We start from the raw sequence: 26,213 nt of genomic DNA, 5'->3' as shown, positions 1-26,213 counted from the left end.
AAACTCTACATTATATAAATATAGTGGGAGTGACGATTTACCTTTATCAACTATTACGATATTGTGCATACTATTGTTACTCGTGACAATTTTAGTATTAGAGATTTATTTGACTAACCTCTAACAATCTCCATAAAGTAATCTAAGATCGAGACTTATAACATTAATCATAGTCAAGGTATTGTAAATTGATTGGCTAAATAATTTAACATGCTTCTAATTTCCATAATCTAGAAATTTACAATCAAGCAATTGACTCATGGCTCAACTAGCAACTTTTTTTAGTCTCACATCACACTTGTCTTTACCTAAAAATATGTAAGAAACCTTCTATCAAGGTTCAATATGCATACATACACGTTGAAATTAAGGGATAAATTTTCTTTTCAAAGTGAATTACTCACTCATTGCCTGGTGAATTAGAATTTGTATAGCTCATTGAGCTAACCATACAGGTCCATTGCCAGCAGATATTGTCTTTTTTGAGCTTTCCCGTCTTTTTTTAGCTTTCCCTTTTGGGCTTACCCTCGAAGTTTTTAAAACGCGTCTATTAGGGAGAGGTTTCCACACCCATATGAAGAATGCTTCATTCTTCTCTCCAACCGATGTGGAATCTCACAATCCACCCCCTTCGATGCCCAGCGTCACCACTAGTACTCGTTCTCTTCTCCAATCGATGTGGGACCCCTTAATCCACCCCCTTCGAAACCCATCCTTGCGGCACACTGTTTCTTGTCCACCCCCTTTGAGACTCAGCCTCCTCACTGGCACATCACCCAATGTCTGGCTCTGATACCACTCTAATACCATTTATAACAGCTCAAACCCATTGTTACCATATATTGTCCTCTTTGCTTTCCCCAAGGCTTCCCCTCAATGTTTTGCTTTCCCCAAGGCTTCCCCCCAATGTTTTGCTTTCCCTAATGCTTCCCCTCAATATTTTTAAAATGCGTCTCCTAGAGAGAGATTTCCATAAAATGCGTCTGCTAGAGAGAGATTTCCACACCCTTATAAAGAAAGAGATTTCCACACCCTTATAAAGAATGCTTTCCCTGAGAGATTTCCACACCCTTATAAAGAAAGAGATTTCCACACCCTTATAAAGAATGCTTTCCCTAAGGCTTCCCCCTCAATATTTTTAAAATGTTCGTTCTCCCTCCCCAAACGATATGTGTTTCGTTCTTCCTCCCCAACCGATATGGAATCTCACCTCATCCTCCTCTTTGTACCCTTATACTCTTGTAATCTTGAATGTTGAGCTAAACTACATAGTGATCATCCTTCTCCACGCTATTTGTATATCCGGGGTGACAACATTACCCATCACTACAAATTGAAATGATTCAACGTTTGACCATTTTAAGTTGGTGAGTCTATGAGTATCATATGGAAATGATTAGTATCATCATCTACACTTAAGTTATTGAAAACATTGTGCCATTTCTAAACTAGATACTCATCCAAATAAAGTAAGCTTAAGTTGACACAAAAGTATATTATTGTTCAAATTTATCATTATTATTGAAAAAGTTCTGAATTATTATCTTGTATTCAATAAACTTTCTACTCAACACCATAGTGAAGTTAAAAAAAAAAAAAAAAACAAGTTCACATAATGAGTTTCAATAAACTATCAACTTTACATCCTTAAAGTAAGAGTTTAAAGCTGGGGAAAATAAGGGGATTGAGTCGTTGGAAATGACTTTTGGCTTACTTCTAACAAATGCTTGTTTTTCATTAGTCGCTTATAATGTGTACCGAGCACTCCCGGTGAAAACACAGCAAAGTATCTCCTACAAAAATCGATAGCGTCCCAATTCACGATATTAGTATACACAAACACGAAGCATATCATCAACCTGAACATAACTCTCGATCCGAAGTTTGAATATCGAACTCGAATAATTTTCTTTTATGTTTGTAAATGAATCGAATTTCAATCGAAATTGAGTAATAATGAATTAAATGGTGACATATGACATTTAAAGCTATAATGTTAAGTACATAACAATATTCCTTTTTGAGATGATTTACCTGTTTAGAGAAGCTCTCCCATCTGTAAAATCCGATTCATCTGCCCATTTCGGCTGCTTATGTGGTTTGGACTCAATCTCCTTGTAAAATCTTGGTGGTTTTTGCAGCTTCAAAAGGATTATAACAAAGATTTAAGAACTAAAAACACACACAGACACACATATATATATAATCTTCGATTCAAGACGATACTAAATTTAGGGTTTCAAAATTGCTACGTAAAATGGCTCAGACAAATTAGTTTCAAACGCTTAAATCGGTAAAGAAGAAGAATCAAACCATTCGTTCTAAAAATCAAACAATCCATGAGATTTCACATTTGCTGCCATTCAACAATAGCAAGTCTCAATACTACACATTTGTATAAATTTGTTCTAATCTTGGACAAATTAACGATTCCTCGATATTATTGTTTTAAAGAGGATTCAAGACAACTAATGTATAAATGAATTCAATACTATATGGTTCATAAGAATGAATTCAAGACAATAAACTTAGAGTTTTCTCATGAGTAATCCAATGAAATAAAGAGCAGCTCGATAAGACCCTATACCCAAAGCAGCTAACATCATATAACCCAATTGAGACATTGTAGAATAGGCTGGCTAAACTTCTTTTAATCTCTTTTTGAGCAAGAGCTAAAGTAGCTCCAAATAGTACTGTTATTATCCCTAGCTATAGCGACAAGAAAACTTCCCCTACCATTGTAACAGCATGTATGAGAGCCGAAAAATCAAACTATCTACAAGATTTCTCATTTGCTACCACTCAACAACAACAAGTCTCAACTTTGCACATTCTAATCTTGGACAAATTAACGATTTCTCAATTGTACGACTTCCTTGGAACCGATATATAAATGAGTTCAATACTATTAGTATTACTATTCACAAATTGAAACATTCATTAAAAGAAGGAAAAGAAAACCCTAAAGAAAGTGTTATCTAAACCCATTTTCATCGAAATTACTACTTTGAGAAGAACAACTCATCAAACATCTAAATCTTAATCTTAATAACAAAAAACTAAATGGGTTATGAATCAATCAATGGATACAAAGTTCTTACATGCAAAAGAAGAACAACTCATTTGTTTATGAAAAAAAAAACCCTAAAAGAAAGTGATAACTCAACATACTTTCATATATAAATTAGTATTCAAAAAGGGTTCCAAACAATAACTTTATAATCTAAAAAGCAACTAATACAAAATATTTATGAATGAATTCAATACTAACAAACCCATAATTTGTTCTACAAATCAAATCATTCATTAAAAAGGGTTCCTAAAAACCCAAATGGGTTATGAATAAATCAATTAACACAATGTTCTTACATACAAAACAACATTGAAAAAGAAACCCTAAAAGAAATTGATATCTCAATATAGATTCATATGTAAGCAAAAAAGTCCCATTTTGAAATGGGTTATCCAAACATCAAACTCCCAATGGATACAAATTTTTATGAATCAAAAGAAGAAAATTAAACTAACCTCAAGTTGGAGGATTCCTTGTCTATGATCTTCAATGGCAGCTTCAATCCCTATGATATTAGACCAATCAATTTCAATCTTGTGCTTGGAAGGCCCCTCCCTCACAATCTCCCAAGTTACCTTCTTGTTTCTATAATCAAATTTCAGCACCAAATCACCATCATTCTTGGGCACCACCTAGAACAAAAATGAAAAATGAGTACCAAACCCATGGATTCATATTCAAATTAAAATCTTGTATCATACCTGCCATGATCCAACTCGAAGGAAAAGAGCCAGAACTCCGTTAAACACGAGCTGGGGAAGCTCAGAAGAAGAAGAACTACTTGGTCCAGAGGTGATTGTTCTTTCATGTGATGGATTATTGTATTGTTGTTCTTCACTTGTGGGTGGGAGAGGGATTAATGAATGGCCCGTTAAGATACTTGGGAGATTTGTAAATGGTGGTGGCAATGAAATTTTTGTATCCTTTTCTAATTCCATTGCTGCAAGTAGAGAAGATAGCCGAAGTGCTGGAAGTTTTAGCACTACTTCAATTGTTTCTTCACCCTAGACGACAAAAAAAAAAAAAAAAAAAAAAAAAAAAAAAAAAAAAAAAAATTAGGGTTTTCTTTGATTCGATCCGACAAAGAAAACAAGATGAATGCCAAGTTAGCCCTAGTTCATCTCAATTAGGTTAAAAATGACTCAAAATTTTTCAAAATTACCTCATTCTCATAAATCATTTCTAAGGGTTTTTGATTTTTCACTCAAATTCAAAGAAAGAAGATAAATAGATAAATAAAAAAATCCAAAAATGAAGAAGTAGTGATTAGTAGAACTTTAAATTGTGATAATTAAGTTTAGGGTTTTCTTTGATTCGATCTGACGAAGAAAACAAGATGAACGCTAAGTTAGCCCTAGTTCATCTCAATTAGGTTAAAAATGACTCAAATCTTTCAAAATTTGCTCATTCTCATAAATGATTTCAAAGGGTTTTCGAAATTTCACTGAAATTCAAAGAGAGAAGATAAAAAAAAAAAAAAAAAAAAAAAAAAAAAAAAAAAAAAAAAAAAAATCCAAGAATGATGAAGTAGTGATTAGCAGAACTTTAAATTGTGAGTTTAGGGTTTTCTTTGATTCGATCGGACGAAGAAAATAAGATGAACGCCAAGTTAGCCCTAGTTCATTTCAATTAGGTTAAAAATGACTCGAATATTTCAAAATTTGCTCATCATTTCAAGGGTTTTCGAAATTTCACTGAAATTCAAAGAGAGAAGATTAAAAAAAAAAATCCAAAAATGATGAAGTAGTGATTAGCAGAACCTTTAAATTGTGATAATTAAGTTTAAGATTTTCTTTGATTCGACCAGACGAAGAAAACAAGATGAACGCCAAGTTAGCCCTAGTTCGTCTCAATTAGGTTACAAATGACCCAAAATGACTCTAAATTTTTCAAAATTTGTTGATTCTCATAAATCGGTTTTCAATTTTTCACTGAAATTCAAAGAGAGAAGATAAAAAAAATCCAAAAATGATGAAGTAGTGATTAATAGAACTTTAAATTGTGATAATTAAGTTTAGAGTTTTCTTTGATTCGATCTGACGAGGAAAACAAGATGAACGCCAAGTTAGCCCTAGTTCATCTCAATTAGGTTAAAAATAAATTACTTGAAAATTTTCAAAATTTGTTCATTCTCATAAATCATTTCAAGGGTTTTCAATTTTTCTCTCAAATTCAAAGAGAGAAGATAAAAAAAAAAAAAAAAAAAAAATCCAAAAATGATGCAGTAGTGATTAGTAGAACTTTAAATTGTGATAATTAAGTTTAGGGTTTTCTTTGATTCTATCTGACCGAGGAAAACAAGATGAAGGCCAAGTTAGCCCTAGTTCGTCTCAATTAGGTTAAAAATGACTCAAAATGCTCAAATTTTTTCAAAATTTGTTCATTCTCATAAATCATTTCAAGGGTTTTCAATTTTTCTCTCAAATTCAAAGAGAGAAGATAAAAAAAAAAAAAAAAAAATCCAAAAATGATGCAGTAGTGATTAGTAGAACTTTAAATTGTGATAATTAAGTTTAGGGTTTTCTTTGATTCTATCTGACCGAGGAAAACAAGATGAAGGCCAAGTTAGCCCTAGTTCGTCTCAATTAGGTTAAAAATGACTCAAAATGCTCAAATTTTTTCAAAATTTGTTCATTCTCATAAATCATTTCAAGGGTTTTCAATTTTTCAGTGAAATTCAAACCCAAGAATGTTGAAGTAGTGATTATTAAGTTTAGGGTTTTGGTTTTGAAGAGAAATTTGAAGAAATTAAACAAGAAATCAAAGGAAAATCACACGATCGCCAATGAATACATGAACAAAAATATGAACATTGAAACTATCGAAGAGAATGAACGAATGAATGTATAAGAAATTACCTCAGGGAGGGTACCAGTTTTGGAGAAATGATCAAGCTTGTCGGCGCCGGAGATTATAGGAAAGCTTGAAGATTCACCATTCTCTGAAGTAAAATACATTTTCTTCTCACTCTCTTCTCCTTTTTTCATATCCATTTCAAATTGTGATCCTCTTTGATTCTTTCTCCACTCTTTTTAACCCCAATTTTTCCCTCAACTTCCTTTTATAGACAATGCTAGATGGGCTTTTTTTTTTTTTTTTTTTTTTTTTTTTTTTTTTTGGTTTATTTATTTATTATTTTTAAATTGAATCGAGAAGGTGGAGGATTCGAGTTTTTGACCTCTATGTCTTAACCATTTAACTATGTTCATATCGCTTACGTACTGATTTTCTTTTTTTATATAGAAGAAAGGTTTAAAAACAAATCCTAGCGGCTAACCTACTTGGTTATAAAAGCTAAATTGACTACTAGCATGATCAACATCGTCCCATGGGAAGGATCCATTGTCCTGGTTAATCCAACAAACAATTAAGTTAGATATCCCTAACTAGCCTCACGCATATCTACACGGTACTGTATTGGAGTAGAAAGAGAAGTGGAAACTTTGTAGACATTGTATCAACTGCTATTGTCCTATGAGGTACCTTTGTTTTTAAGGTTGTGGTGGTGGTTTTCTAGGTATCTAGGGTAGTTTGGCGGTCTTGACATGGATTGATGTATCCAAGTTTATTAGTTTTGACTCGCTAAATCTAGATTGGTTAGGAGCACTAGGGGCTACACTCTTTGATCGAATTTTCAATAGATTTGCTCACATTAGAAAGTTCATGATCCCTAAAATGTATGTCGAGGACCCATTGATTGCTTCAACACCTTTGCTGCCTTCTTCAACACGTTCACTTTGAATAAAGTATACCCAAGGTTACAATAGTCCAAAATGATCACTGCTTGTTTGGTTGAACAAATTGCTTGAAGTATGAACGACACGTGCCTGTTTCTCTTGTACATATCGTATCTTGGGATTGTTTAATGTTTGCTAACATATATGATATGTTGTAATTACAAGATATGCCATGTTATGGAATATCATGTTGACACGTTATTCCATTGATGATGTAACACTCCAATGTGAAGAAAATTAACTCCAATAAGAATAGGTTGCTCACGTAAGACTCAAAAAATTCAAGTAAAGGAACTAAGACATTTAAGCATGGACATGGGTATTAAGTAAGTCATTTCTATACTCTAAAAAGTTTTAGAAACTTTAAGAATTTAAGGTTTTTTAGAACAAATTTTAAGATCTAAGAGAGGGAAAAATGACCAGCACAAAATGAATAATTTTTAGAAAAATTATATTTTTTTTTCTTTCCAAAATTCTCCTGAAGTTTCACTTAAGTGCTAAACTGCCATTGAAGAAACTATGAAATCAAATTTGAATTCCCAACCGTTCAATATTATGAAATCATCCTTATCTTTACATCCAACCATTCGATGGAACGGAAATTTGAATATGTTTGAGAAAACTCGACGTCCTTCAGATCCAAAGGTTGAAACAAATAAATAAAAAATGATGCTTTTATCCCGAAACAATCAATGGCGGTGTAAGTTCCGTCTAGAAATAAGTTCTCAGTAATGTTTTAAAACAAGAATCCAGTGATGAGGATTCCTAAAACTTGAGTTTGGAAGTTTTAGATTATTGATTTTTCGTCCTCGGGTTACTTCTAAATTCAAGGGCTATGGTTAATCATTTTTTCGTCTAACCAACTCCTATAGACAACGAAACGTTATGAAATTGGTATCTACTTCTTTGAATCTTCTTCTAAATGTTTTGTGAATAAATCAAGTTCATTTGAGGTATATATAGAGTTGTACAAGGCAAAATCAGAGGTATATGATAGGAGAAAATCGTGATTTTCCAGCCACCAAGAAAGAAGATGAAGCCGAAAGTCAACGTCAAACTTTGACCAATAAAAGTCAAAGGTACCCATACCTTTCTCCACTTTTTGATCAATTTGGACCCTTCGAGACTGGTTCTCATGAATTTATTTATATTTCCTGAAAATAGACTCAAATATGAATCTAATAAAGAAAATTTTGAGTAATTCGGATACTTGAAACTCAAGAACAGAGGTCTCGAATGTCAACTATGAGGTAAGTAGCCATATTTAACTTAAACCGAACAAATTACTTGAGATTTAAGTAACATTAAAATAACCCACTAAATTAACTCTGATGCCTATGAAATTGGAATACTGAGTATATTGTAGCATATCAAGATTATATATGAAATTTGGTGGTCATTGGATAATGAACTAAACCAAGAAATGGTGTAAAATGACCATAATGCTCTAAGGTAATTTACCTTCGGTTACGATCTAGATGGCCCCCAAATGATATGAAACTTTGTATTAGACCTTATTTCATGATGTTTGATGATTTTGTGAAGTTTGAAAACTATTAAAACACGTTAAGTAGCTAAACCAAAAATTAGGGGTAAATGACAAAAATGCTCATAGGATTCCTTATAAGAAGTGGCAAGTAATCTGGAGTATGCCACTTCTTATAAGACATATTCCTAAGGACATGAAGGTATGTTTAAGATTTGAAGTTGTTTCAATGTTTAGACATACTCCAAATGACTTGCCACTTATTATAACACATAAGTAAGGACCCAAAAAACACCTCAAAATTTAAGACTCTTCTAGAACCTCTAAAGAATTTATTTTGACTCTATTAATTTCTAGAATAACTCAGGCTTGTTACTACAATGAATTCATAAGCTAAAAAATGTAATATGCAATTATGCCTCAAGAACAATAAGAAATACATAAAATATCTATGATTGAGAACCCCAGGAAGGTACAACACAAGCTCTACAACTACCAAGATAAGGTGTTACCAAGATAAGGTGTTACAATCCATGTCGTAAAGTTATCATGAAAGAAGGGTAGGTAATACTCTAATCATGCCCAATGTGATCCAATTCGTGTGTTAAAGTTATCATGGTGGAAGAATGGGATTAGTTGTTATTATTATTATTTTTTTTATGGTTATTATAGTATGCATGAAAATGATTTTGCTAACGAGGTCAGATGTTTTAGTTAGACGTCTCGAACATAGTTAAATACGCAATATTACTACCATATAGATGGAAAGGAATGTACCAACATATACTAACAAGTAGTTTCAAATGAAAATGACCAAGGAAGCTTGATGGATGACAATATCTTATATTTCGCTATAGATATTAAAAATGGTAATGTCAAAAGAAAATTCCGTTACAATGAAGTAGGTAAATGTGAAATTAAAGTCTCGTTATGAAAAAAAATACATATATAAAAGTTGAAACATTGTACACTGAAATAGATTTGTGAACGACACAAGTGTCTTTCATGGAAATTGAGCTTTGAAATTAGTGAGATGTAAAAAATTCATTTACCTTAATACTACTTCGAAAGTTTTAAATCAAAGTTTGAGAACAACAGCAATTATGAAAGTTTTAAGGTGATTTAAAAGTATCGATCCATAGATTGGATGAGGCATTATGATCATGGTTAAAATTTTATACCTATGTATGGAGAGAGATTATAGTATAAGATTGTCAAGATGTCTTAAATTTAGGAAACCATGATTTAAGGTGGACTTCGATCGGTGATCCACCACGATAACAAAGGTGGAAATTGTCTCCAAATCAACTAGAAGTTTCATGGTTGATATGAACCAAGACAACAAGAATGATATGAACCAAGGCATCAATCATGCCATATAAATTTCAAGGAAGATGTAAAGAAAATGTTGTCAAAATTATCAAAAGATTTTCGATTTATGTTACAGGAATAAGAATCAAGTTTCATTGTTATAAATATTGGGTGGATCATACTTTTGAGTTATGGTTATGGTGCTTATTTAATGTATTAAAGCTTATTTACATCCTAGTTAATTATAGTCATAGTCATGAAGTATACATAATGACTAATTATAGTCATGAAATATAGTTACAATTCTTGAATGGCTCATCTAAGTTAAAAGTTTTTATTTTAAGGCTATATAAAGTAAGTATGTTATATTTGTGAGATAGATTTGAAAAATGTAGTAAAATGAGCATTTGTGCTTTCTTTAGCCCATGACTAAGTTTCTTTGCATCTATGTAGTTTAGGTTGTATGTAGAATCATTCAAGCTAGACAAGATCGAACTTGCTTGTGGAATGATTCGAATATTAAACAAGTGTTCTTGCCTTGAGATATTCGATCAACAAGGTAATCTAAATCTTACTATCTTTGTAGTGATTCCATATCAATGGTAATCTTCCCTGTACCCCTACACAAATACATTGCAAAAGCTCAATATAAACAAATTTTTGTAGAAAATTATTGATGATTTTTTTCTACCAATGTCAAGTTGTTTAAAAGGTATTAACATAGTTAAGGTTTCAAGACTGTCATCCACTCTAGCGGTGGTTCGACGGCTCTAACGACTCAAAAATGAGTTATTAGGCTCGGTATAGACATTTTGATAACGATTCCTACATTTTTTACCTTGTCGGAGCTGAATTTGACCTTAATCAAGGCAATTAAGGTCAGTATAGCGTCCTATTTCCAAGTTTAAGTTGATTTATGGTAGAAATGTGAGTTATTAATGAAAACAATATGGACGTTCGAATAGGAAACAACCCCTGATGATACTTGGAGCAACTTCGAGAGACAAAATTCAAACGTACTCGAGTTTAGGGAGAACGCCGGGTAAGACCAACCAAGTAAGTGGCCTTACTATTGGTACAGTTAAAAGTTGATGTTTGTATGATGACACGTGTCTTGTGGATCTACATGTGTTATATGTTTGATATGTGTGAAAGGTCAATAAGACGATATGACTGTGATGTGTTTATATAATGATATGACTATGATATGTTTATGTAATGATAGGACTATGATATGCTTATGAAATGATATGACTAATATATGTTTATGTAATGATATATCTATGGTATGTTAATGTAATGATAGGACTATGATACATTTATGAAATGATATGATTATTATATGTTTATGAAATAATATGATTATGATACGTGTATGAAATAATATGACTATAATATGTTTATGAAAGGATATGACAAGGGTGTGTTTACGAAGGATAAGTACATGTTTTTAAAATTGGTGACTATGATATGTTTACGAAGGATAAGTACATGTTTTTGAAATTGGTGTTATATGGGAATGTAAGCAAAAGGCAACAACAACGGCTTACGCATATAACTATCGGGTAGGGAGAAGTTGACACTTAAATTGTTATTAAAAAAATTAAGTTATTTTAACCACCCTTAAATAGTTTAGTTTTTGTAGGGACCGGGCTGACTCGATGGCTCTAAAAGGCGGGTAAATATTTCCTTGTTAATAAAACCACTAAAATTTAAAACATAATTTACATTATATCAAAATAGTGTGCGCACATTAGTCATTTAAAATACAACATACTAGTTAAAAGACATAATAAGGAATAGACGCAAAACATTTGAAAACAAAGGTTTGAGGACGACGGGTGAGGTGAGTCTATGGCACCTGCTCCAGAGTCCGCTCCCGACCTTGACCAGCTCCTTATCACCTGGAAAAAAATGGAGAATAAGGAATGAGTACAAGACTCAGTAAGAAGCCTACTTGTAGGCTCTTAATCGTGTCCTTGATATGCTAGGGTACAACATTCTTTGTTCTTGCTTGTTCTTGATCTTGTTCTTGTTGTAAGTACTTAGGCCCTTTTAATTCTTGTTCTTGACTTGGGGTTCTTATCTTGATCTTTCTTGAGGACCTTGGTCCTTGAATCCTAAAACCTTGGTTTTCCTTTAAGGGGCTTAGTACTATGGTTTTTGGTTCTTGGTCCTTTGTTCCTAGTTCTTGTCCTTAGAACTAAGATCTTGATCCTTGTTCTATTCCTTGATCTTTCTCTTGTTCTGGGTACTTTCTTGGTTCTTGTTTGGTTCTTGATTCGTTCTCCAAGACACTCCCCTTAGGATTTACGGCACTAGACATGCACCTGACAATCATGTGTCCAAGGCTTCATGCGTTCCAAGCGACACAGCCTTAACCTACGTCCATGGCTTCATGCGTTCCAAGTGGCGTAGTCTTACCGCATCTTAGGGTTTGCCCCTCGATACAGTCTGCTTAACCTATGCCCAAGGCTTCATGCGTTCCAAGCGGCATAGTCTGAAAACCTACATCCAAGGCTTGTTACGTTCCAAGCGATGCAGCCTTAATACTACATCAAGGGCTTGCCCTATAATACAGTCTGCTTAATCTACACTCAAGGCTTCATGCGTTCCAAGTAGCGTAGTCTAAGTCATGAGCATGCTGTACCGTGGGAGGTCTTAGGAGGTTCTTGATTCGTGGCTAAGGTAACGTACTCTCTTCTTGTTCCTCCGTGACTTTAGACTACTCCCCTTAATAGACCGTAAAGGTCACTTGCTCGGTGCAAACTTAAACATGGCATCCTGCAAGTCTGCAAGCATCCCTTCTAGGTGAGGAAAACTTGAGGCATGACATCCTGCAAAGGAAACATGGTGTAGGGCATCCCACCTAGAAGAGGAATTCTTGGGCACCGCTTGGTGGGAGGTCATGGGTCACTTTGGACATGACTAGAGTATTACCTAGCATTCTTGAGTTCCTTGTGTTTGGGAACCTTGGTCCCTCGTCCTTGAGTGGTACCTAACATTCTTCTTACTTGGGTAGTTGTAAAGTTTGTGTGTTGTTGTTCTTGGTTCTTAATCTTATAAATTTCTAAGGTCCTTGATTTCTTGAGATATAAGTTGTAGCTTGTATTTGTAACCATATGAACCCATCTTAGTGTGAGTTGTTCTAGAAGGTCATAGAATCCTAGGGAGTTCTTTAGAGGGTTCTCGAAGAGTCTAGAGTCTTGTGGCGTTTCCTTTAGGTGGTTCTTGGGTCCTAACTTGGTTTAAGTACCAAACTTGCTCCAATCAACTTGAAACCTCAAACTTATCTTCATGTCCTTCATAATCGACCTTATAAGAAGTAACAAATCATTTGGAGCATGTATAGACCTTGAGATCTCTTAATTTGTCCTAGGGGCATTTTGGTCATTTTCCACCTAATTCTTGGTTTTGCTACTTAACGTGTTCCAATGGCTTTTCAAATTTCACCAAATCATCAAACATCATAAAATAAGATCTACTTTAGGGTTTCATAGTATTTGGAGGTCATCTAGGTCATGAATCGTAGGTAGATGTCCTTCGGGGCATTATGGTCATTTTGCACCATTTCTTGGTTTACCTACTTATCCTTATCCAATGACTACCAAAATTCATATGTAACCTCAACATTCTATGGTATCCTCAGCATTAAAATTTCATAAAAAGCGGAGTTCATCTAGTGGGTTATTTTAACTTTCTGGAACCATAGAGTTTTTAATGAGAACCGGTCTGAAAGGGGGTTAAAATTGAGAAAAACCGAGGGAAGGTCGAGTTTTAGGGTTGACATGGCCAGTTCAACTGAACCGGCCACGTCATCGTCTTCTTCCTCCAGACAGGAAGAAGATGCGCGCGACCATTCGCGCCACCGTCTGTAACTCGCCCTCCTGAACTTCTATCACACCGTTTCTTCCCTCGATTCCTTCATGAAACATAAAGAGGGTGTTATAAGGAAGAGCTAGGGATAGATTTCGTACCTTTTCTAGGATCGTAGCCTAAGATATTTGCTTCCAAAGTTCGTCCAAAATATGATTTCTGGCCGGAGTAAAAACAGAGGATTTCTTATTGGGTAGCCGATTCTAGGGGTTTTCGAGGCTCGATTTCTTCACGAAATCTCTTCCTTATCCTTTTCTCATGCTATAGGAATTGGTTTGGAGGAACGACTTTGAGTGTGGGATCTTAATTTTGAGAAACCACTCTCGGTCTGCAAGTTACCCGACACCTCTGATTTTCGATCTCTTGGGTATCTTGTTCTACGACGTTTCAGCTCTCCATTCCTTCATAGAACTTGTGGGTAATCTTGTTTAGAAGCTATAGGAACAAGTTTGAAAGGAAATGGTGGAGAATTGCTCTCGAATTTAGAAGAAACCCGAGAGTAGAAGACCCAAAATCTAAACACTTATTGCCAACGACTGGGAGCTCGACCTTGCTCGATTCTTGTTCCAAACGATTGCCCCAACTTCAGAATTTATAGGAAAAACTTAAACCGACATTGGGAGCTCCAGAATCGTCGTGAAATTGTCGGTTGGATTTTCTGGAAAATTCGTCGGAAATATCTACTCCGATCAGAGACTCACCGACTTTGGTTTTGAATACTAGCCGTTGGATGTGATGATTTGTCCATCTTCTAGATCATATCCAATTTTGGGGAAGATCCAACGGCTGATATTTGAGTTTCGAGAGATTTTGCTCAGATGGTCACTGTAGATGCTCTGATTCTGATCAAAGGAGCATTTTCGTAATTATCCATTCTTCCAGGTGTATTATGGTAATTTTTATAAGATACCCCCACTCACATGTCTACACACGAACGACTTCGATCAAATTATTTGTAATGATTACAAAGTGGGTAGTATCAATAGTGTTAACAGGATAAGATACCCATCTTTATCCATATACTAAAAATCATTTATGTTATTACTTAATACGATCATTTTGTATGTTAACCACATATTGTTCAAGATAGGGGTGTACATCGAACCCGACAATTCGAACTAACCCAACCCAAATTATAAGGGCTGTGTTGCGTTGGATTAATATTTTCGAATTGAGTTGGATTGTTTTTTCTAAACCCGAAGTGACTCGGTTCGATTTCGAGTTCATAGGATAAAAAACTCGAACTGACCTAAAACCATACCAAACTTATAAATTACATTGAGAATTGTGGTTTATGTAAATGTTTGTCAGAGTGACAACCGAGGTTTATTAGAATAATTGTTTATTGTCAAAGTGACACTACAGGTTTATTAGAATAATCCATGCGTGGGTGTGACTCAATCAAAATAAATGTTTCTATTACTTTTATATATATATATATTGTTTCTTTTATTTTCTTTTATTATATTACTTATATTTTGTGTTTCTTTTTTTTATATTAATATTTTTCTTATTTAAATTTCTATCCTTATATTTTTCTTATTTTTAGAATAACGGGTTATTGTTCAACCATGTTACAACTTTTATTTATTGTTGATGAATTTTTTTTTTTTTTTTTTTTAATAATTATAGATTGATTTGTGTTTGTTTGTGAACTTCGATCAAAAGATAGAGGGTTGGGCTGTCGTGGATTGTGAAAATTTTTGGGTTGGATTTGGTTACCAATAGACCTTTTGAGTTGGGAAAAAAAAATCCCTAACCCAACCCAACTCAACACAACTCGGACCATGTACACCCCGAATCTAAGAATACGTTGATGAATTTATTTTATTTTTTTTAATAATTATAGATTGATTTGTATTTGTTCGTGAATTTCAACCAAAAGATAGAGGGTTGGGCTGTTGTGGATTGGGAAAATTTTTGGGTTGGATTTGGTTACTAATAGAACTTCTGAGTTGGGTAAAAAAAATCTCCCAACCCAACCCAACCAAACTCAACACAACTCGGACCATGTACACCCCGAATCTAAGATTACATTAATAACCTTTATTTTCGAACAACATTAAATTGTAAATAAAATAATAAAAAATTATTTATAAAAATTAATTATAAGATTTTACAGCTGTTGTGGATTGGGAAAATTTTTGGGTTGGATTTGGTTACTAATAGAACTTCTGAGTTGGTTAAAAAAAATCTCTCAACCCAACCCAACCCAACCAAACTCAACACAACTCGGACCATGTACACCCCAAATCTAAGATTACATTAATAACCTTTATTTTCGAACAACATTAAATTGTAAATAAAATAATAAAAAATTATTTATAAAAATTAATTATAAGATTTTAAGGCATAAATTCAATCCTTCCCCAATCTGATACCATTTATTAAGATAGTACACTCACAAAGTCAATCTAGATGAAGAATATGAACAACAAAAGAAACAATATGCAATGAGAAATATACATGGAAACATTGAGATGTAAAACTCGAAAACGACTCGAGTTTATTTATGGATGACTTGGAATAGTTACATTATAATAATATCTTACATCAAAAAATAAATAAGATTCTATTGGTAATGATGGACTTCCAAGATTGTAATGAAAATTAATAATATTCGACTTTTGTAACCTATATTATTTGAAATTTGATTTTTATGACATTTTAGCTCTCAATATAATACCGACGATAAACAAATAAGATTTTTTTTTTAAATAATTAAAAAGAAAACAACTTACAACCCCTCACAATATAAGACCCTCTCAGAAATCGCACTTCGATGACAGCGGATCTCAGCAACAAGTGAGTTAAGTCTATTCGTTCTCGCGTCGCCTACGGCCAAGCGACGTATGCTCGAGCCTCTGGCCCCGGTTCAAGAAGAAGGTTTTAGAAAACAGGGGCAGAGAGATTTCGAAAGAGAGTTTTGAAAGCAAGATTTGAGAAATTGAAATTGATGTTATATGAGAATGTAAGAAAAAGGCTTGTGCTTACTGCATATAACTATCAGGTAGGGAGGAGCTGACAATTAAATCATTAGATAAAAAAACTCAGTTATTTTTAACCATAGTTAAATAATTTAGTTTTCAGGTCATTTTCCATACAGGTAACATTGACAACATTTTTACTTTTTGAAACGAGGGTCATTGGGTAACTCAGCCCAACTCGAAAATACAAGATTAGGTTAGATTAAATGTGATTGTAAACTCTATTTGGATTGCTCGAGTCACTAACTTAACCAACTTGAAAAAGATTGAAGTACATACCTAAACGTGGTGCAATTGGGCGGGGAGCAGCATCAGCAGGTTGTAAAAATTGTTTTGAATGAAAGTAAGGGACATTGAAGGTTGGATATGGCCTTTTGCTTAACATGAACAATCTCTCATCAAATCTTATCAATCTCTCAAAGTGTTTGTCCAAAATTGTTGGTGGAAACATAATGAAATGCCTCCTAAAACGAACAAAATTGTATAGTTTATATAATCAAACTTTAACGAGCATGTCTTTAACCATTCAAAATCAAATAGATCGTTCAAACCTGCATGTCGAAGCCTGGCCTCGGGTGAAATCCGATCCATCGACTCATTGGGTATGTGCGCCCACCTCTTTTGGCCCGAGTTCCTTATAAAATTTAGGTGGTTCTGATATTTGACCGGTCAATTTCAATTTTTACTCTACACCTATTGCTCGAGATCTCATAGCATAGCTGCTTCTTGACGAATAAGCCCTTTACCACCAACTTGTTCGTGTTCGAGGGCGGAACCTGCAACAAAAACAAGAGAAATAAAAAATTTAAAAGCTAAGAAAAATTATTTAGAAAAATTATTGGAACAAATTCCATAAAAAGAGTGTTGTGATAAAAGTGTCCATGATGTGAAATTACGAAAATGCCATTGAGGAGACTAATTTAATTTAAATTTCTTATTTTTCAGCTATTCGAGTTTACAGACAAATTTCGAGGGTGTACATTTAACCCAACAACCCAACAACTCGAACCAACCTAACCCGAACTATAAAGGTTGAGTTGGGTTGGGTTTATTTTTCTGAACCCGAACTATTTCGATTTGATTTTAGGTTCATGGGACAAAACCTTCAGCTAAGCCAAATAAAAATATATAAATATAATAAGAAGTTTATAGAAGCTAGTCTAATACATTAATTCTTTTAATTATCTAATTTTGTTTATAACTTCATCAAGGCTCTCTAACTATATTAGGATGCTACCATTTTCATTTGTTGTTATTAATGAATTTGTCTTTAAATGATTATATGTTGATTTGTGTTTATTGGTAAAGGTTGTATGGAATAATTATGAATTGAGGATAAATACAACCTTTTTTTAAGAATTTTTTTTTTTTAACAATTGGACAACCCAACCAGGAAATAGAGGATTAGGTTGGGTTGGATTGTGAAAATTTTCGGGTTGGGTTGGATTACCAATTCAACCAACCCGAACTTCTGGGTTGGTCTAAAAAAATCCCTCAACTCAACCCAACTTGGACTATGTGCACCCCTACTACCGAGTAAGACAATTTATTATGTCCTTAATGTGTGGTTAACGTCCTAAACTCTTCCTATTCACTTAGACTTGCGTAAAATTAACTTTTGAAGGCTTATCTAAGTGATCCCTACAAGTAAGTTTGTGAGAATTTCGAGGTGACTACTAATTCTATCATGTTTGGAAGCTTAGTTAAATTAAGGGTTAAATTAAGTAAAATAAAGGGGTGGTTGGTTTAGTTGAACTGGCCGCGTCATCGATCTCCTACCTATAGAAAGGGAAGAGATGCATGCACCACGGTTTGGAGGGTCTGAAACTCGACCTCACCCATTTGTTCTAGCATGTATGTTACGTTTGTTTGTTCATTAAACCTCTATCACTGTTCTCGAGGAAGCTTTAGAAATTGGTTTGTAAGATCCACAAGGTTATGATACTCGAGTAAATTTAGTTTAAGGTGCTCAAATGAAGTCTAAGGAGATAGAGGAGCTTCATTCGAGGCATTGGATTCAATCTATTTTGTCAAGAACATAGAAAAAAAAGGTGAGTCCCATAGGATTTTAGGTCTCAGTTTTTCTCAAGATTCGTGACCATATGTATGAATTAGTCTCGGTAAATTTAGTAGGTTGATCTTAGTATGATTTTACACATTTTTGTGAAGGAAATCGGAATAAAATCGCAAGGAAAGTAGGAGGTCCAAGAAGCCTCCAAAAATTGTAAGAACGCATAAATTTCAATGTTTAAGTGTACTTATATTAGTCCGCGGGTATCTAACAATTATTAAAAGAAAAAAAAAATACTATGGTATGTTAGATAAATTTCGAGATTGAAAATCATTCTTAATTTTTAGTAACTATTTTTCGGTTAAACCCACACAATTAATTGTGAGTGGGAAGTACACAGTGGAAGCTTTAATTAAGTTGCCCACTTCTTCCATTTTTTCATTTTTAGGATGTAATTTGTTATTTAAATATCTCAATCCCGCCATAAATAAGATCATCCGGTCTTCTTGAGGGCAATTGTCTCTCTCCTTTGTTTTCTATTATTTTCTTCTTTCAATAGGTTTCCTTCGACTTTTTTCTCGTCAACGATTTCTGCCTCCATCAAAACAACATTGTATAGAGGGATGAAACTCTACAACTTTCGTGAAGAAATTAATTCAATCCGAGTTGTGTGCATGAAGATACGAAAGTCTAAAGAACATAGGTTGAACTAAATTTTATCATCAGAATCTAAAAATTTGCACTAGACGAATTCGTGCGCGCGGAGGAAAAATTCATATGACTGAGGCGACCAATCACCTGACGAACGAAATTATTTGGGGAGTCACTTTGTGTAGGATATAACCTGCCCTGATAGAGGATGAGAGACGACATAAATAACGACCCAAAAACCCACCACTATGTCTAGAGTATAACCCGCCTTGACAAGAGATGCTTGATTACATAAGTGGGTGACATGAGAAATTGTTACTGTATGTACGATAACCCACCTTGAGAGGGGACAAGGGAGTACATAATTAGATAGAATGAGAAATCACGATTGCGTGTATGTTAACCTGCCTTGAGAGGGGACGAGGGGCTACATAGGTTGTTGATTGAGGATATACTATTATCTACAGAACAAACCCGACTGAGAGTGGACGAGAAACCACATAAGTAATATATTGAGAAGCTACTATTATGTGTGGGGGAAACCCACTCTAAGAGAAGACAAGGAATTATACAAATAGATTAGCTCATGATAGACACCACTCTGGTGTGAGGTAACATTCAGGGAATATTTAAACTAGGCTCGAACTTCTTAGAACTCTATAACAAGCCTGTGGAAACATATTAGATTAAGGATGCGATGAGGGCCTACAGGTAAGATGCTTATTGAGTATTTTATACTCACCCATTTCCTCTTTTGTTTTTCAGGTATCGGTCAAGGTGGGTAGGTGCTCGGGAGCTGTGCTACCACATGTGTCAACTTGGAGCGTCAATGTTATTCTGTATTTCATTTGGGTTGTCGTTTGTATCGGTTCTCCCACACCCATTCCCCATTTGTACATATCGGAAATAATACTTATTTTGTCTAAAAAAGTGGCCACTTTGAACTTGAAGGGCTCTCATGTTCACTATTTTGAGCCAACCAAACCATAGAAGGCTTTGGATTTGCATTGTAAAAACCTTGATCATACTCATTGTTCACTACCTTTCCCTCATTGTAGTAATTGGCTGATGCTTCAATTCCATATCTTCTCATGGTGTTTACTTTGTTCATCAGCTCCATTCTTCGGTCTTGGTGGGTTTCGTTCTCGTTCAAATGTGGCGTGTAATCAACAACTATAAGATAAAATTTTAAGAAAACAAAAGTTATAATGGGTTGGTTTTGACCCTTAGTCGAAGGACACCAGAACGAATAACCGAAACAGAATGAAATGATAACTTCTCTTAGAAATACTCCACGAGCAAAAACTAAATCATATATAAGTCAAGCTTATTTACTCACAGTATATTTCTTCAAATTGAATAGGAGAAATTTGATTGAAAACAGCTTCCGAGGGGAAATAGGGCGAATTGAATGTGGGAAATGGCCTTCCGCTCAACTCGAACAAACGCTCATCCTTATCTTTTAGTTTCTGATAGTGTTTGTCCAACACTCTTGGAGGAAACACAATGCAATGCCTCCTAAAAGTTTAGGACAACAACATAAATATGTTAACTTTATAGATCTCTTGATCATTAATTCATCTCATGCGATCACCAAAACGAACTAAACCTGTTTACATAAGCTTGACCATCTGTAAAATCCAATCCATCGGTCCATTGCGTGTGTTTCCGTGGCTCGGGTTCGATCTCTTTGTAGAATTTTGGTGGCTGGTGCAGCTGAAAAACCCCAAAAAGGAAAAAACGGGGTAAACCGTAAACAACCCGTCTCATAATCAAATAACTATGAAAATTGGAGTAATTATATGTAGTGCTCGAGTCAATGTCGTAGAGTTTACATGGTGTCTTGACCGTGGTTGTAAGATGACCGATAATAAAAATATATTTGTTACTTTGGATGAATCTCTTAAAACTAAAAAATAATTTCAGATGGCAAGTCAATGGTAGACGTGATTGTGTGATCGCACGTTAGTTGGAGAGGGGAACCAAGTATTTATTATAAAGATGTGAAAATCTCTCCCTTAGAGGCGAAAATACCAAAGAGGACAATATCTGCTAGCCAGTGGGCTTGGGTTGTTACAAATGGTATCATAGCCAGACATCGGGCGAAGTGCCAAGAGGATGCTGGCCCCCCAAAGGGGGTGGATTGTGAGATACCACATCGGTTGGAGAGGGGAGCGAAGCATTCTTTATAAAGGTGTGGAAACCTTTCCCTAATAGACGCGTTTTAAAAAATTTGAGAAGAAGCTCGAAAGGGAAAGCCCAAAGAGGACAATATATGCTAGTGGTGGGCTTGAGCGGTTACAAATGTATTAGAGTCGGACATTGGGTGGTATGCCAACGAAGACGTTCGGCTCCCAAGGGGGTGGATTGTGAGATCCCACGTTAATTGGAGAGGGGAATGAAACATTCCTTACAAAGGTGTGGAAACTCGAAAGAAAAAACTCAAAGAGGACAATATATACTGATTTTGAAGTACAATCTTAGTTTTGACATTTTCGATATGTGCAAAAAAAATATTGCGAAGGTCTACTACGTTCTTAGGAGTAATTACCTCGACTTCCAAGATTCCTCGTTTGTTTTCTTCCATGAAAGCTTGGATTCCTATAATATTTGACCATTCAATTTCAACTTTTTCTTTCAACCCATTTCTCAAAATCTCCCACACGAGCATCCTCTTTGCAAAATAGAACTTCGCCACCAAGTCACCTTCATTTCTAGCCACTACCTGAACCACAAATAAAACACACCAACAAAACAAGACATCTTTACAACGTTGTTGCCACATAAAATAAAAACATTAAAACATCCCTCCACGGACTTTACTTTGGTTTCCTCGAAACGCAATGATCTTTTTTTTAATTAGCCAATGTGAGACTCGTCTTCGAAGATTCGATAACATTACCTGCCATGAACCAATTTGAAGCATCAATGCACCTAAAGTCGAGGCCTTCAACCTTTCACTATCTTGTTCAAGGTTTATCCTCTTCCTTTTGGATTGTGTTCTTCGTTGCATTTGTTTCATCAAAGAGGGTGAAATTTGAAGCTTTAATCCAATTGCGGGCAACTTCATGAGGGTTTCCATCAACTCTTCCTACCAATATATATTGAAATCATTCATCAACAACAAATGTTTAGTCTGTTAAGAATGACGATTCTTCACAATGGTATGATATTATCCACTTCGAGCATAAGATGTCAGGGGTTTACTTAAAGACCTCATACCAATCGAGATAGTATTCCTTACTTATAAAAACATGATCGACCCCTCGACTCCTCTCCCAACATGTCAGTTGAGGAGGTTGTTGGTCGTCTTAAAAGAGAAAGAAAAATAGAGTTGAAGGTACAAAAAGATTGGAAACCTGTTGATTGGTTTGTGATGTGCAATGGTGAAGCCTGTGATTTGGATCAAGAAGAGTTGAGAGATGATGATCGTTGAGAAGCTCGGAATTCCAACCTTGAGAAGATGGAGTTGAGAATGATCCATTGAAATGTTCTTCGTTATCCATTAACTTTGTTGTGTTAATGGAAGAAGCTTCTCAAGAAATTGAAAGATTTGGTGTGCAAAGTTTGCGTATTTATGTGTGTGAACTTATCTATAAAGTTTTGTTTATATATTCTTTCAAAAAGACATGTTTTCATAATCAAATAAAGAAATGAATACAAAAGTTTAGTTAGTGGCAGATAAAGTAACGTATATTTTGTTAAATTTTATATTAGATCGTGCAAACTTTTAGATTTGTGTCTATTTAATCCAATTATTTTAATATTATCAGTTTTAATAAATGTTTATATGATCCCGAGTAAAGAAGGGCATATGAATGTACCGATACCATTTTTGAATGAAAGTGATCTTGAAGATAGGATGATTAAAAGAGGTTTTAGTATCGCACAACAACACAGACACGATCTAGATGAATACAAAGAACACAGAGAGAAAATGCAAGGAAGAATATTGGCAAAGGGTTTATATTGATGACTTCAAACCTAACAAATAGAAAAATCAGGTTCTTCTTGAGACCAAAAATATACCTGACACCATCGATTCAATCGGGCTGCCCACGCTGAGAACTAGAACATCCTCAATTCTTCTTATGAATTTATAGAATCATTATCATCCTCCGATTTATGATTCTGGTCTTGTGGTGAATCTCAATTATTCTGTTGAGCTTTCCATCTTCACTTGTGGTGAATCTCGCTTACCTTTGATAGTAATTGTTAAGATCGCACAATAACACACACTCGATCTAGCTGAACACAAAGAACATGAGAGAGAGAAAATGCAACGAGAAATATTCACTAGAGATTTATTTGATGAATTGAAGTATAAGGTAATAAAAAATACAAAGAATTTAAATCTTTGGAGTAAGAGTTATATATATGGTTCAGTTTACTATATATTATATATATATAGCTTTACCGGATATAATCATTTACTATATAACTATCTACCATATATAACTTTATTTACTCTCCATGTTTAAACATAGTTATTTACTTGACATGACTATTACTTTATGTCATTTACCGTATGTAACTTTATACATTAGTAAGCTATAAATAAATAAGCGGTCGGCTCCGTAATCTAATGTAACTAAAGACATAGCACGTTCAAATTGTTAGACGAACACGAGTCTCCACAATGGTATGATATTGTCCACTTTGAGCATAAGCTCTCATGGCTTTGCTTTGGGTTTCCCCAAAAGGCCTCAAGTTAGTATTCCTCAGTTATAAACCCATGATCATTCCCTAAATTAGCCGATGTGGGACTTCCATCATCCAACACAAATGACCCACTTTTAGACGTGATAAGTAATGTGCCCCGATTGTAGGGGAATGTTGGGGCACATAGGTGTCAAATCCAAAATTCAAATCTTGGACGTGGGGCGTTACAAGTGGTATTAGAGCCTTACTTCTCTGAATAAGATGTGGGAATGTGACAATTGAGCAAAGGAAAGATACCTGAACAATTGAAATCATATCAAACTGAGAGTAATCTTGATAATACTATACCAAAAAGGTGTCGGTGAACCTTTCTTTTCAGCACGCGTAATTCACTTAGAATAATTCAATATTGAGTGACCTCGTGAGAATCTTCCTAGAAAGCGTGTAAGTGAAGACAAAATTTGCTGAAAAAATTCGTATTAATTTGCGGAATAGTTCATAACGTGATCATGTCGTAGAAGATGCAGAATAATATCAAGGCTATAAAATTTGGATTAGGATCCTAGACATGTGTCATAGCAATATAACTTATTATTAGTTTAATACTTGTTGTATATTTCTTAATAGTACTATGAATAGTGGAGTTCATTTAATACTTTTAAAGTCACGCCTCCACTAGTGCTAAATGGGGTCTACAAATATATGACGTATTATATAAGTTCCATTAAAATAATAATAAAAAAATAGTAATAAAAAATTTAAATTTAATAGAATTTTTCATAATTGAAGAAGTTTAATAGAATAATAGAGGTTTTTTTTTTTTTTTTTTTTTTTTTTTTTTTTTTTTTTTTTTGAGGAAAAGGGTACGTAAAACATTTTTCAACTTTGATGAAAGAACCAAGTTGAATGGATTATGTTGAAAAAATATGAAACTCCGAAGAAATTAGGAAAAATCACAATTTCTAAAAAAAAACGAAGGAAATCTTAGAATTTTGAAAATTTTGTTGTTTGAAATTCATATGCAGGTGCTTTCATAGGAGATCGAACTCTTGTTACACGTGCGTGGTGAGTTGTTTTTGCCTGTGAGAGGTAACTTCGTGTGGCCACGTGAAGGAACGTGTGCAGGCTGTGTGACAAGTGCGTGGTGAGTTGTTTTTGCGTTTTTGATATCCATTCGATGGTTTTTTTACCATAATTTCAATACTCGAAGTATCTCATCTTTGGGATGAACTACATTTTTTTTTTTTTTTTTTTTGTTATTTAGATTTAATGAGCTTGCATTGTCACAATAGTGAATGACCAATATCTTGGGTTTGTTGGATGATGGAAATCCACATCCGCTAATTTAGGGAATGATCATGGGTTTATAAGTGAGGAATACTAACTCCATTGGTATGAGGCCTTTTGGGGAAACCCAAAGCAAAGCCATGAGAGCTTATGCTTAGAGTGGACAACATCATACCATTGTGGAGAGTCGTGTTCGTCTAACATGGTATCAGAGCCATGCCTTAAACTTAGTCGTGCTAATAGATTGGTAAATCCTCAAATCCTCAAATATCGAACAAAGAACTCCAAAAGAAAAGGAGCCAAGCCCTTATGGAGAGTCGTGTTCGTAGCCATGCCCTAAACTTAGTCAAAAGGTAAAAACCCCTGTGGAGAGTCGTGTTCCCTAAACTTAGTCAAAAGGTAAAAACCCCTGTGGAGAGTCGTGTTCGTCTAACATGGTATCAGAGCCATGCCCTAAACTTAGTCGTGCTAATAGATTGGTAAATCCTCAAATCCTCAAATATCGAACAAAAACTCCAAAAGAAAAGGATCTTTAGTAAAAAATGACTAAGACTCCAAAGGAGTCGAGCCTCGATTAAGGGGAGGCGCACTTTGTTCGAGGGGAGGTGTTGGATGATGGAAAGCCATGAGAGCTTATGCTCAAAGTGGACAATATCATACCATTGTGGAGAGCCCTGTTCGTCTAACAGGGTTGAGACTTAGCTCAATGAATCTTATAGATAGTACTATACCTATTAGTCTAAATATAATCTATGAAAGGGTAACTAGCAGACCATTCCACATTGCCATAAAACACCCTGAGTTTAGAGTAGTAATCGTATGTACTGGTCACCTACAAAGTTACTTGCATAGTTTCTCGTCAGTAGACCATTCCACATTGCCATAAAACACCCTACACCCTGAGTTTAGAGTAGTAATCGTATGTACTGGTCACCTACAAAGTTACTTGCATAGTTTGTCGTCCTCTCTCAGAGTGGGTTTACAGTGTGGTCACCTACAAAGTTACTTGCATAGTTTCTCGTCCTCTCTCAGAGTCGGTTTACAGTGGGTTTATAGTGGGTTTACAGTGGGTTTACAGTGGGTTTACAGCGCAGAGACCCCTGTTTAGAAGACTCTTAGTCATTTCCACTAG

General features: G+C 34.7%; 2 protein-coding genes across 2 annotated transcripts; both read right to left on the bottom strand.

Annotated features, from left to right (window-relative positions):
- Positions 1-1,550: 1,550 nt before the first annotated feature.
- Positions 1,551-6,100, bottom strand: LOC111780650 (uncharacterized). The gene is made up of 5 exons (XM_023661114.2): positions 5,932-6,100; positions 3,775-4,077; positions 3,529-3,705; positions 2,035-2,141; positions 1,551-1,793 (listed from the first exon to the last, which is right to left on the bottom strand). Exons 1-5 carry the CDS (start codon positions 6,064-6,066, stop codon positions 1,661-1,663), a joined length of 855 nt encoding a protein of 284 aa, XP_023516882.1. The 5' UTR covers positions 6,067-6,100; the 3' UTR covers positions 1,551-1,660.
- A 13,933-nt stretch (positions 6,101-20,033) lies between these two features.
- Positions 20,034-22,798, bottom strand: LOC147786753 (uncharacterized). Its single transcript, XM_087119508.1, has 6 exons — positions 22,492-22,798; positions 22,035-22,223; positions 21,684-21,857; positions 20,742-20,848; positions 20,472-20,650; positions 20,034-20,305 (listed from the first exon to the last, which is right to left on the bottom strand). Exons 1-6 carry the CDS (start codon positions 22,636-22,638, stop codon positions 20,055-20,057), a joined length of 1,047 nt encoding a protein of 348 aa, XP_086975634.1. The 5' UTR covers positions 22,639-22,798; the 3' UTR covers positions 20,034-20,054.
- Between the last annotated feature and the right edge of the window lie 3,415 nt (positions 22,799-26,213).

The sequence above is a fragment of the Cucurbita pepo genome, chromosome 18 (genome assembly GCF_057944985.1).
Source record: "Cucurbita pepo subsp. pepo isolate OVF chromosome 18, ASM5794498v1, whole genome shotgun sequence".
NCBI classification, from domain to species: Eukaryota; Viridiplantae; Streptophyta; class Magnoliopsida; order Cucurbitales; family Cucurbitaceae; genus Cucurbita; species Cucurbita pepo.
Note: the sequence above shows the minus strand (reverse complement) of the source record. Positions and strands in the feature narration are given on the sequence as shown.

Bases quoted from the DNA above. Each gene is read 5' to 3' on its own strand.
- LOC111780650 (XM_023661114.2), bottom strand. From the start codon at position 6,066: ATGGATATGAAAAAAGGAGAAGAGAGTGAGAAGAAAATGTATTTTACT. The intron at 4,078-5,931 runs GTAATTTCTTAT...TTTGTCGTCTAG, and splicing joins AAACTGGTACCCTCCCTGAG to GGTGAAGAAACAATTGAAGT. The intron at 3,706-3,774 runs GTATGATACAAG...TTTTTGTTCTAG, and splicing joins TTCGAGTTGGATCATGGCAG to GTGGTGCCCAAGAATGATGG.
- LOC147786753 (XM_087119508.1), bottom strand. From the start codon at position 22,638: ATGGATAACGAAGAACATTTCAATGGATCATTCTCAACTCCATCTTCT. The intron at 20,849-21,683 runs GTAATTACTCCT...GGGGTTTTTCAG, and splicing joins GAGGAATCTTGGAAGTCGAG to CTGCACCAGCCACCAAAATT. The intron at 20,306-20,471 runs GTGAGTAAATAA...TTTATCTTATAG, and splicing joins TCAATTTGAAGAAATATACT to TTGTTGATTACACGCCACAT.